Source organism: Megalops cyprinoides, chromosome 7 (genome assembly GCF_013368585.1).
Source record: "Megalops cyprinoides isolate fMegCyp1 chromosome 7, fMegCyp1.pri, whole genome shotgun sequence".
NCBI classification, from domain to species: domain Eukaryota; kingdom Metazoa; phylum Chordata; class Actinopteri; order Elopiformes; family Megalopidae; genus Megalops; species Megalops cyprinoides.
Genome location: NC_050589.1, coordinates 37,267,040 through 37,280,213, shown reverse-complemented (window position 1 = coordinate 37,280,213; position 13,174 = coordinate 37,267,040). Strand labels below are relative to the sequence as shown.

Sequence of the window (13,174 nt, the reverse complement as noted above, 5' to 3'; positions counted from 1 at the left end):
TCCTGCTCCCCTCCCTCTCTTTCTCTTACTCTCTCCCCAAACAGACGTTTTGAAAGACACAGCAAAGGTTAACAGAACCTGGCACCAACAGTTGAGAGGCTTGAGAGAGGGACAGAGTGAGGGAGAGAGGACGCAAACAGATTAAACGCTAGTTTAATTAGTTCAGAGTCACATGGAGAACAAGGGAGTGAGAGAGGTATGAGCAACAAAAGCATGAAATGGAGGATAAAACATGTGAACAGGCAACCGCATCGACAAGCCGAGATAAGAGAGGGGGGGGGCCGAGGGAGGGCGAGAGAGAGAGAGAGAGAGCGAGAGAGAGAGGGACAGGGAGAGGGACAGTGGCATTATTAGTCCCGCACTGTCTGCTTTCATGACTTAAACTCTGCAGGATGACAAGCGGCTGCTGGCTTTCCGATTGGTTGGGACTGCCACCAATCAGAGCACAGGCATGTAAGGTGCCTTTAGGTTATACCCAGCCCTAAAAGAAAGAATCAGCGAGAGAGAGAGAGAGAGAGAGAACGAGAGAGAACAAGAGAGACAACGAGGAACAGGCACCAGCTTGACAGTGTGTCTCAGGCATTTCTCCTGCACCTTTGAAATGCTCCTGCTGGGAACATTACGTCTGCCGTTTTTTAGCAAGGGCCGTTTTTTTGTCCTGGTCTTTCTAAAGTGGATTTAATTCATTTTTTTACAGTTTTTGTTTTTGGCTTAAATTAGTTTTTGGCCCACACAGAGGAGCTCTCTGCCCTCTGTTTTCGCAACACCCCCCCCCCCCCCACAACCCCCCCCCCCCCCAAAACGGCACGGCAGCAGAAATCCTTCATCCTCTACAAAAGATACATTTTTAACTGGGGAGGACAGAAACAAGGTGGAGGGTGGGGGGGGGGGTGTGTGGAAGAAGCGATCGACTTTTCCTCTCATTTTTTTGTTTTGATTTTTCTTTCTGAGTTCTCTCTTCTGTTGAAAGAGTCACGTTGAAGAGGATTTGGAGCCATTACCTTTGGGGTTGGGGGGGAGGAAGGGAGAAGTGAGTGAAGGAGAGCAAGGGAAGAGGGAGGCACGCTGACAAGGCCAGGCGGAGAAGAGAAGTTGCAGAATGATTTTGGGTAAGTTTTTATGTAAGGGATGACTAACTCATTAAAATGTATTTTTGTGGCAAGTTTTTGAGTTCAACTCGCGCCAACTTCCCTCCAAACTTGGGAAAAACAACTACACTTAAAGCATGGGTTTAAGTTAATGTACTCGGCTCATGTGTTTTCTTTCTAGATTAAATTCCTGATGCAGGCACAAGAACAAATTACTGCTCTCCAGTGCGACACACCTTATTTTACCTGGGAGGAGAATCTGACAGATTAGCTCTATTTGGCAGGGGTTACTGCTGGGACATTGGGCACGAGTGTTTCAGAAACATCTGCGCACAAACAACCCAGCTCTGTCAGTCTCCACTCTTGTTGTTGTGTTGTGGAGAACACAGAAGCATCTCTCATGTTTGCCATGCACTCTAGAGCATCTCCCTGATCCATGCTTTACTGCTGAAAACAGAGTCAACTGTATGTATATACAGGACTTTCCTGATGGCGAAAAGCACAATGGCTGGCCACAACCCTCTGCCGCTCGAAGGTTTCTGGTTTCCCTTTTTTTTGCATACTGTATGTGAGTGCTGGTCCTTATGTGAGGTCAGAAGGGCGAAAGACCCCCCCCCCCCCCCAGTTTCGCTCCACTACCACCCATCTCATATTATGACACTGTTAGGTAAATGCTGAGTCGTGTGTTGAACACTTATGTGCTGAGTAGTTGTTGAAGTTGGTTAGAGCACTGGCATTGTTTAATGCTTTCCTGGACTAATTGGGGCAGGAATGCAGGGAAGCGAAGTGGCTAAAGAACTGGGCTCGAAACATGTGGTTGCAGGTTCAATGTGCACAAGGGGCCCTGTCGTTATTCTGTGCCCTTGAGCACATAACCCGAACTGCAAGCCCCCTGCCCTGCCCTGCCCTACCAAGTAACTAATAATAACTCATAAATAATAACAATTTATTAGCGGGAACACCTTCACTTTGTCACCATTTACACAGAGAAAATTACAGGGGAGCACAGAACAGTGGTGAGTCTTTGGCTTCTCTGTTTGTGCTGTACCTAGTCTGTCCATGTACATAAGTCTGCCTGCAGAATATTCTTGCTATGCGTCTGCTGGTTTAGCCTCCTTCCTCTCTGCTCTAAATTTGCGTTCAATATTATGTCTCTTTTCTTTGTGCTTTGTCTCTTCGCTCTGTGCTTTGCTGTGTGTCTTTTCCCTGCAGCATAGAGTTGTCCTCTGTCTGTGATGTCTCTTGTCTCTGTGTTGTCTCTTCTCTAATATATGGTCCTATGCTGTAGCCTTTCTCTGTGCTGTGTCCTCTCTCTCTGTACGTGTCCTTTACCTGTGTTCTTTCTGGTAGCAGTGACTGTAGAGAGTGTTTGTGGGTTAGCTTTATGCCGACAGCCCTAAAGGCGGTCTAGTGATTCGCGGCCCTGTCCCTTTTAGCAGGCTGTGAATTCATTACACTCACAAGTAGGGAACAGATGGAAGGAGAAGGAGGTGAATAACTGGATACACTCAGTGGAGTGGTTGATTATGTATGTCCTTGCAGGTCTGCTGTGTTTTTTGGGGTGCGCACTTCTATGCTGTTTGTGTGTTTCTGCTTTGGCATTTGCTATTCCTGCCTTCTAAAGCCCATTGTGGTGTTGTTTAGCCAACCTTTCCTGTGCCATCTCTCTGTTTTGGTTCATTGTATCAGTCGGGTGTATACTGGAGTAGCTGTGTATGTAATAACATGGAGGATAGTATGATGTGAAGAACTGTGCTGTCATGGATATTCAAACAGAAACCTTCAGAACCGGCTTCTTTCCAGTGTACAATTGGTTTATGTTTTAACTATTGATTTTAATGATGTATGTATTTGTTTTCTTGATGATCTAATACTGTACATGATGTGTGTGCATGTGTATGTGTGTGTGTGTGTGTGTGTGTGTGTATGTGTGTCGATGTATGTGTGTGTGTATGTGCGTGCATGTGTGCAGGTGTATGTATGCGCTCACGTGCATGTGTGCGTATGCGTGTGTGTGTGTGTGCATGTGTTTGTGTGTCTGTATGTGTTTGTGCATATGCGTGTGTGCATGCATGTGCATGTGTGCATGTGTGTGTGAGTATGTGCACGTGTGTGAGGGTGTATTTGCGCATATGTATGCATGTGTGTGTGGACATGCATGCATGCACTGGTTTTCCCTGCTGGCCAATGGTTGGCACTGCATCCATCTGACCTCTAAGTGACATTGAGCATATCACCTGCTCCATCTGTGTTTGCTCAGCATGTGGCGCAGGGCCTCAGGTCTACGCCCTGAAGCGAAGCATTTCACACCCATTTCCCCTTTGGGAAAATCACGCCTGAAACTGTGATGACATTGGTCATGCTGATAATGGAAACAGGGCAGCCATCACACTGGGAGAGGACCATGGAACCATGTTGCTCCATGCCCTGCACCAAACTGGGAAGCCTGGGGAGATGTGTCTCCTTTCCCAGTGGTGCCAGTGTTATGAAAAAAGAGGAGAGGAACTGCAGGATACTGGGTTACTTAATCGCCCTGCATCTGACATAGGGTACAGCAGCAGTGTCCCAGCGGGGATTGAACCGGCAACCTTTCGGTTATGAGTCCTGCTCCTTAACCACTATGCTACACTGCCGCCGTACAATTACACTCACTCACAGTGTCCTCACAGCTCATAAGGACAGAAAGAAGCAGTAGGCCTTGAGAAACCGCCATTGCTGTGGCTGTTGCTGATGTGTTCTGTCACTGTGTGCATGTTGAAGAGTGTGAGGGCAATGGTGAACTCGCATCTGCTCACATATCTAGTTGGACACGCTGCCTTTCCTGTCAGCTTTGCATTGTGACCTCCTCGTTCAGTGTTATTTTTTGTGAGTTTGTATGCACCAACCCTTTGTGGAGGCTGTGTCTGTCTATCTGTCTGTCTCGTTCCTGGGATTTATGTATGTTATCTGTTCGTGTACATTTACATTTATTCATTTAGCAGACGCTTTTATCCAAAGCAACTTACAAAGGTTTCAGTTCTTTACAATGTTATCCATTTATACAGCTGGATATTTACTGAGGCAATTGTGGGTTAAGTACCTTGCCCAAGGAGCAGCAGTGTCCCAGCGGGGATCGAACTGGCAACCTTTCGGTTACGAGTCCTGCTCCTTAACCACAGACCTACACTGCCACTGTGTAGGTCTGGTCTGTCATTGTAGTTGTTTTTGACACTGTTTCTTTGTCTTCTGTCATTGTCTGTCTCTTTGTCAGCCTGTTGCTCTGTCTGTCTGCCTGCCTGCTTGACTGCCTGCCCACTTGCTTGTTTGTTCTATCATCTACCTGGCTATGTGTCTCTTTCCTGATTTTATGTCAGTCTGCCTGTCTGTTCTGTTGACTGCCAGTTTGTCTGTCTGTTACTCTGTCTCTCTCCTGAATGTTTGTCTGTCTGTATATTTGCATACCCGCTTGTCTGTTTCTCTGCTTGTGCTGCTTCTGCTCTGTCCATCTGTTTCAGTCATCCATCAGTGCCACAGGGTCTGTTTTACCATGCCCCTGGGCGTTGCCTCATTTCCCACCTGCATTTCCATTCCTGCACCAGCTTCGTCCCCTCTCATTCTCTCTCTCTAACCCCCCTCCTGTCAACCAGAATGCTCAGCCATCCGTGTATATCAGGTGAAAGAGAAACAAAAAGACGTTCTGGAGAACTGACTTTGTGCTTGTATCTTTCCCTATCCCCCTGTCCTCCATCACTCTGTCCCTTTCAAAGTGATACAGCACTTTCCAGCCCTCCTCCTGTGTCTTGCCTCCCCCTACACACTACACCACCTAAACCCTCCGTCTCTCTGAATTGGGTTTATTAATATCCTGCTATTTTTCACAATTGTCATGGTTTCAGGCCAAAACCAAAACCAAAAAAATCTGCCTCACCAAATCCATCATTGTGAAAGTGCATTGTATGTTCCCTGTGTTGTGTGCATGTTTGTGACCCAGGGTGCTCTGAAGGGGGTTGAAGTCAAGTTTGTCTCCATGCTTCTGCAAAGAAAAAACATTGTTTGTAAGCTTTGTTTCATTTTTCTCGCAATTTAGGATATGGTTCACCCATGCAGCTTATTATTCATTTAAGTTGTGGTCCCTTTACTCTCTGAACTCACCTGGACCAGGGTATTTGCTAAATTAGTAAATGCTTAACTTTCCCAAAGCCGTTCTAATCTGATGAGATTGCTTGATGCTGCATCAACTGATCAACTGCATTACAGTATAGGTGGCCAAACTTTAGGGGTATCACATTTAGGTCTTCCGGCAGAATACTTGCCATGGTGCTACCTGGCCATCCCCATCCCTGTAGATCTCCTGTGTATATTCCACTGCTGTGTAGTGTTGTGTCTGATAGACACCACATAAAGACGTTTCTCCTGTCTCTGTAACTGGGTGTCATTTCACATACGAATCTGCTTTAATGACGAAACCTTATCCCATCGTCATTTAAGCAGAACCCTGGTCCAATGCTCTGAGCTCAGGCAGGAGATCTCATTCAGCCCTCTGGGTATAAGCGGGGGGGGGGGGGGGGGGGGGGATCTTCACTGTACACTGCAAGTACTTTTATTACTCAACCCTCAGCCCCCTTCCTCATTCCATTTGCCATATGTTTATGTTAGAGTGAGTAGGTGTCAGGGGCTTGTCAATAGCACTGTATCACACTGTAATGAATTGCCTATAACTCCCTCACGGAGGCGAGGGGAAGAGCGGGGGGAAGGGAGCTGCGTTGTGTCTGAGGCCAGTAGTGCAGCAGAGCTAATCAGTGAAGGTGTACCAATTTCTCCTCTGCTCACCTGCTGATTTACGGGCATGTTCGACATTATCAATGGCCCTGTTCACACCTGTCATTAAAATGCGTCTCCACATGCTTCTTGAGTGACGACTTGTGATTGGATTTCACTTCCCCGCTCTATACGCAAATAAATACGTACATCATTTCCGTTTGCAAATGTAAGTTTACGCATCATTTAAAGGTCTGTTTAAATAAAAAAAAAATATATATGGTCATAAACATAGGCCAAATTGCAGCGGTAGTTCATGTCTTCAATGCATTGCAGAAAAGATGGCACCTGCACAGCAAGGAAAGGGACAGGGAAAAAGAGAAGAGTGAAGTGACAGGGGAATAAACAAAATGAATAAAGGAGAGCAGTGTACAGGTAGGAAGGGAAGAAGACTAAATCAATGGATGGAGGAAAGAATGAGAGGAGCTATACAGGAACATCAGGACCAAGTGGAGACAGGGCGGAGATTTTTAGCTAGGGCTTGGAACTAGATGATGAGTTTATTTACAGAGGGTGTGTACTGGGACTATAAGACTATACAACTACAAGAAATTTAGGTTATATTATTTAGGTGTTGTTATTAGGCTAAATTTTTTGATAAAGTTTTTACTGTTTTTCATGGAGTCATCACTGTTTGTAAGGAAATTTTTACAGTTTTTGTGGCCCTTGTTTTTAAGCAATCAAAATTCTCCCAATTTTAATTCAATGAATTTATTGCTTTTCATAGCTTAAAGTTGATTTCTTCCTAGTACATTTAGACTGTAGAATATAATGAATCAACTAACATAACAGTGATTTGATGTAATTTGGATGTATTTTTCTTGAATGGTATGAATAAACAAATCATAGTGTCCCAGTGTGTCTACAAAACTGTCCCACTCAACCTGAAAACTATACTTTTGTAAAAGAGGGTGTCAGATGGTGTTTAAAGAGATGTAGCATTTATTTAGAAACAAATTATAACTTCATTTCACCATAAGAATGTTGATATATATGCCCTATATAAATTAAAAATATATCATTCAAGTAGATTTTGATTCACTTTGATGGTCTAAAAAACGATTTACCAAAAAGTGTCCCACTTTAACAGAAAACACCCTATATAGTGAATAGGGATTTTGGACACAGCCTAAGAACAGCAGAACAAGCGCTCAACAATTGAGTATTGAATATTTTATTTTAAGATTTTATTGGACATCTTGAATGATATTTTCATTTAAGACCATGGGCAAAAGTTCCTTGCTTTAACTGTTCTTTAAGTAATAAATTGAAGGCAAAGTTATATTTGTCTCCTTTTTTCGCTGATCCGAAAAATGATCCGATCCGTGACTCAGAAACCATGAAACCGTGAGTTCTGTGATCCGCTGTACCCCTAATAATTAATAATTAATTATGTGTTCTGGTAGCACCATTTGGATGGCTATGTGTGATATTTTTTATAGGCTACCCAAAAGTACAATAGCTATGTTCGCCTTCTTCTCCTGTGTGCCACATTATGTGCCCGTACCACTGAAAGGTAAGACATTGAAATGAAAAAACCTGAAAATACTAAAACTCTGAAAAATAGCATGCAGTATACAATATACTTGTGTAGTATGGAGTACACTGTGTGCAGTAGGTGGTTTCGAACACAGCCAATGCGATTTCTGCAGCGTACTTTTTGCGTCATGTCCTGTCTCCTGAAAGTTCTACTCAGGCGCCGCCCCTCGCCTAAACCAACCGGAATATTTCCAATATGTGAGAACGCGTCTGTCACGGACAATCTCCTGTTGTGAGCTACATTTGTGAAAGGACAATTTCCGGACCCCAGACATTTGTCCGGAGTTCATGTGCAAAAATGGCTTATGTTTTCATTAGCGTTATTAAGCTTCTCATAGTTTTCAGTTAGCATTTGCTATATTTTTTAACGTTAAATTTTTTCCTCAAAGCTAAAATTATCTAGATTTTTTCCAATCTCGTGTTCTAATCGCACCAGTTTTACCATACGCGCTAATCACACCGGTGAAAAGTTGAACGCCGTTGGCGCGTGAATGAGTACGTACTTCCGCTTACGCAGAGGACGTCAGTTGAGTAGCCGGTCCTTCAATGTGGCCCCGGACATGTTCGCGTTCACACTGCGAAGAATGTGGCCATATGTGGCCCAGACCACCTCCGTATGTTGTCTGAGCGATCTGATCTCAATGCGTCCTCAATGCATCTTGTGTGCGTTCACACCTGTACTTAGCAATGTCCACTTGTGATCAGATCACCCAAGACGTATGTTAATGCCAGGTTTGAACAGGGCTAAGGATAGTAGGGGCTGGGGCTTTGTCTGCACTAGCTAGCAACAGCATGCATTTTCCCTGGGGTAGTAGAGTGATGTCATCAGAGATTTAGGGACATAAACACATGCACACATGTATGCACAAACATATACACTCAGTCATACAGTGAAGGCAACCAGTTTTGAGTCAAACAAATCCTCCATTTCACTGTATCATATGTTATAATTATGAAAACTGTCGTTATGCCTGTCTTGTTTTCCCTGCTGATTAATGTTTGCCATTAGTTGGATAATCTACCAATTGATCAGTTCTTATGTAATATAGCACAAATGTTATACAGACTGTTCTGTGCAGTGCCCTCAATGTAATGATGCTGTTTTCTATTTGTGTGTATGTGCATTTTATGCTGAAAAGGCATGACCTCTGACTAGCCCACAGCAGTGTGTTCTATTTCTTAACTTTGCTTGAGTATGAAATGAGACGGAAAGCCTCATTTGCTGGCCTGCTTTGTTAATAAGTCTCTCTGTCTGCTATTGATAAGCAAGTTACCTCAAAGATATCACTTTACTGTAGAATTTGCACAGCTGAAACCACCTACAGCCTGATGCATTCCTTGCTACTTGCTTCTTATTGAGTATGGGTCCATATCTATCCATATCCATAGCTATCTGTCCATTGTAGCTGTTCTATTTTCATAAAAATGTGCAGGGAGAGGATGGAGCTGCATGTGCATAAGGTTTCTCTGCACCCCACCCCCACCCCTGATGAGGAGTGGATATGGGAGTTTCAATTGCAAAGCAGGAGATTCACAAAATAGACACCCAGTGCTGTCACACATTCAGTCTCCTCTTTTCTGACTTCCTGTTTCCTCGATTCTATGCTGTATCACTAGTTTTATTTTACATTTTATGTGCAGCCCTTATTCAGGACACCTTGCATTGCTTACATTTCTTGTGTATAGAGAGTACCCAAACCTCCAATCAGTTGTCTTTCCTGTACACTATGTAAGGAGTTGTAGATGTTATGGGAATAAAAGTAGATGTTGAAGCCTTGCTGCAAGATGCTGATATTGATGTTACAGCCACTGATTTTGGTGTGAGCTGAATCATATGCGTTCACATGTAGAGCTGGAACCAGGCTGGCTCATGCTGCAGCCAGAGTGAAGCAATTGACTGTGCTTTTTTCTTCTATCTCCCTCTGGTTCTTTGCTGTGGGTCAGCAAGGCAAAAACATGGGAGACCACCTATCACCTTAACTCAGTGAGTTACCGTAGTTGTAGCTCTATGATGGAAAAGAAGTATAGTGAGACAGCAGTGGTTCCAGCTCTACAGTGGGAAAGAGGTATAATACATCAACCTGATTCCAAAAAAGGGGAAGGGGAAAAGGGGGTATTATTGTGTGCATAAGGAAACACTCAAAATCTGTTAAAAGGTTGAAATATCCTTCCTGGATAAAAACAGTCTAAACTGCAGCTTGTTCTCTTCATGTCTGTTCAGAGGAACAGAGAGCCAGACTCCCACTGTATAATGGGAGAAGATAGCTTTTGTCCTGGGGGATCGTCCTGTGGAGATTTGCAGAAGTGCATTCCGGTGGGCCCTGCTGTCGTTGAGCTAGGGTTTCACTTTTGAAAAATGGTATCGATTCTCCTTGAAACATGGCAAGGTCGGAGGGTGGGGGCTGGCACAGGAAGCTGCAAGGGTGGAGCAGTGATGCAAAAGCTGCCCTTAGGGAAGAGAGTTTCTACATGCTCAGAACGCACGGGTGCTATTCGAATGCTCTCACCCGATACTCACACATGCGTTCACAGAAACACGCATGGGCACACAACAGTGCATTAAAGTCATTTAAAAGATAACATCAAAGAACTTACTGATAAACTCAAACTGACAACTCATGGTCAGCTTATAAAATTTGGTAAAAAGTGCTTGCCATTGTTACATGTCTTGGCAAAGTTTGTGGGAATTGAAGGAGAGAGATTATGATTGTTTGCAGACTGAACTAATTGCTAGTCTTTGGTTTAAACTACTTGTGGTTATTTCAAATGAATATTTTGCGTTGGTGGTACTGTGGCATGGTGGTTAATGGATATGGGCCTCTAACTAAGAAATTGATTCACAGGGCAGTCAATGCATTTGCGTTCAGCTTGAATGGCTTCAGTAAAGATCCACCTGTATAATGGGTAATATGTAACATGTAAGGATGTATTAGGCATTCGGGAGAAAGGCGTCCCTCAAGCAAATAAAACATTCAGTAGTGGAATTAAGTTCAAAACAGTGAGGTCCCATAACACAAAATAGAATGTCTCCAGCGGCCTCTGTAATTGGAGCTGAATGGGCAGGGCAATAAAAGACACCTGAAAGCAGGGCTCAGACCTGCCCTGAAATGTGGGCCCTCGGTGTACGTGTTGACAGTGAGCTTCACCCTATGTGCATTTTGGAGGCAGGCCGGGAAATCTTGGCCAGCAGGTAGTCGTGGAGGACCCGTAAAGAGCGTCTGGTATGCACACCTGTCTCCTGTTGCTGTGAGCTGGTGTGTCAGGGAGGGGGTGGCGGCATTAGGAGGGAAATTAGCTGGGGCTGTGCTGTGACCTGCAGGGCTGTCTCTGCCTGGGGGGTAAGGAAGGTGGGGAGATGCGTGGGTACAGGGGGATAGAGAAGGTGGGGCTTTGGTGTATTAGGAAGGCTATCAGGGAGCCAGCGGTGCTCTGGTGTCTCACTTGTACGCCTGTGCCGCAAAGCATTCCCACTGCGGTTGCCATTACTCTTGTCTGTGTCATTGGCATCATCATCATCACCATTGTCGTTATCATCACAGTGGGCTTGTGAGCCACCTGTCTTGTTGCAAAGTGCCGAGTCACAGCTTTGTTACAGTGCAGGATCAGCCACTTTTTGAAACAGCTCGGTGTTTCTCCATCAGCAGGTAATGTGGCCAGTCATGTACGGGCCAGTCAGCACTCTCGTGGGGTAGACGTTATTGACGAAGGCCATATTTACAGTTTTACAGGGTCATGCATTGAAGAGAAGGAAGCTTGAACATGATGTAGGGGGATGCCTTTGAGAGGCTATAAATCAACCACAGGAAGAAAACCGTATCCACTCAGTCATTGAGCAAGAGTCAAGGAGGCAGAGCAGTAGTCCAACAAGACAAAAGCGATCAAGCCAACACAAGGGGGTTCTGATGTGCTGCAGTGTGATGAAAAACAGTCATTTGCAACTTAAGTGGGAATGAACCTCTGAACAAGTAGACCTAAACAAGTAGAATTGCACCATTGAATTATACAAACCTGTACTCAGGTTTGTATAATTCGAGGGCTTCATTAATGCAATTGTCATGTACACATGCGTAATCCACACATGGAACTCCCTCTCTGTGAAAGTGTTGCTGATTCTGCTCTTGTCAGTTTAATAATGTATTCTGTGTCTTTCACCAGAATTTCCATGTGCCCTCCTGCCCACCTCTCATTTACACAATTGTGTTTTCACTATACATAAGTTTGCCTGAACATGAACACTCCCCCCCAGATAAGTCACAAATATTTAAATTCAGGGAGTAGTGAGGTAGGTGACTGCTCCAATTTCTTTCTTTAATTATTTTGTTTTGTCTGTGTGACTCACTCTCCTTCTCTTCTTCTTGTCACTTCTGTTTAAAATCGACCTTCGCCAACTCTGAGTCCCCTTTGTCATATCGTAGCAAAACTCGTTGGTCATCCCCTCTGGGCCCATCAGTGGTGTTCTGGGCGCACAGACACCAGACAGAATGAATTAAGGTCAAAAGCAGACAGGGGTGGCAAGCAAAACAAGGTGGGTGCTGTGGCACAGGCCTCGTTCCAGCCCTCCCATGATCCAGCGGAATGGCGTGTTGTTTCCTCTTCTTGCGGACGCCACTCGCCATGGAATGTTTTTAAAATGTTGCTGTTCATTGAAGTGGCTGGGTATGTTTTAAAGGGTCAGTTCAGGGCTGAGTACTGTGCTCAAGGGTGAATGGTTGTCCCTCTTGGGATTTGAATCTGTAACCTAATAGTTATTGGCCCAGTCCCCTAGCCAATACACTGCTGAGGAAAAATGTTGTTTAGCCCAACTGTGGAGCACCGAACCTAAAGCAGCCCAAAGCAAAACTTGAACTCCAGAGAGGCAGATAAGGAGGATACGCAGGATGCTGTTTTCTGCATCTCTCTCTAGAGACTGGCCTCTTTGCCTCAGGAGTCTTTCAGCCCCTGGTCAGTAAGAAACAAAACTGCATAGAGCTTGAAACAAAGGAATGACTCCATGTTTGTCAAAACCCACTGTGGGAATGAGGTTTAGATTCCGCCATGGGCAACTGGGACTAAAATACCTCTGCGGCCCCTTTGCTGTGCAATGACTTGTGCTGAAAGATGAAGATGCTACAGTTTTTTCTCTCTCTGAGGAACCTCAGGGGACTGGTCATGGCTGAATGTAAGGGTTTGCTCTCTGGGCAGATAGCTGGAAGGTTCTTGGTTCCAGCACTGGGTGGGGAGACAAGTAGCTATTGGATTTTAAAATGAGGTGGTTGTATTAGTGCTTATTTTATATTCATTTGACAGACACTTATCCAGAGAAACCAACAGGGCTATCATGGTAAGATACATGAACTGCATATGTAAGAATGGCAAGATGGACAGCAAATAAAAAAAAATGATGCAGGTATCAGTGTAAATGTATGTAATGTATTACAGTGCAATTATATTACTGCATACTGTGTCAGTTTTAGAAAGGATTTCCAGCATATTTGCTACTGAAGCACTTATGTCTTTTCCACCTACAAATATAGGTTTAACCCTAGCCCATCCTCCTTTTGCCCTCCTCAGTTTGAGAGAGATGTCTCATTTCACACCCTCATCCCCCTTCAGAGTAGAGGACAGTTTCAGACAGTTCCCCTCTCAGATGTCACAAGGTCGGGTATCCGATTCTGCTGGTGTGAGCACACTTGGTCACTTGGTAATACATAACTGCAGAGAGGGTGACCTTCTCACTGGGCCACCTCAGCAGGTTCAGAACATGGAGTACT

General features: G+C 44.5%; 1 protein-coding gene across 1 annotated transcript in view; it reads left to right on the top strand.

The window, feature by feature from the left end:
• Window positions 1–942: 942 nt before the first annotated feature.
• Window positions 943–13,174, top strand: part of LOC118780991 (zinc finger protein 385A-like) — a 79,374-nt gene continuing 67,142 nt past the window's right edge. The window contains exon 1 of the mRNA XM_036533812.1: window positions 943–1,109. Coding sequence (XP_036389705.1) covers window positions 1,100–1,109 — 10 coding nt within the window. The 5' untranslated portion in view covers window positions 943–1,099. The remainder of the gene's footprint in view (window positions 1,110–13,174) is intronic.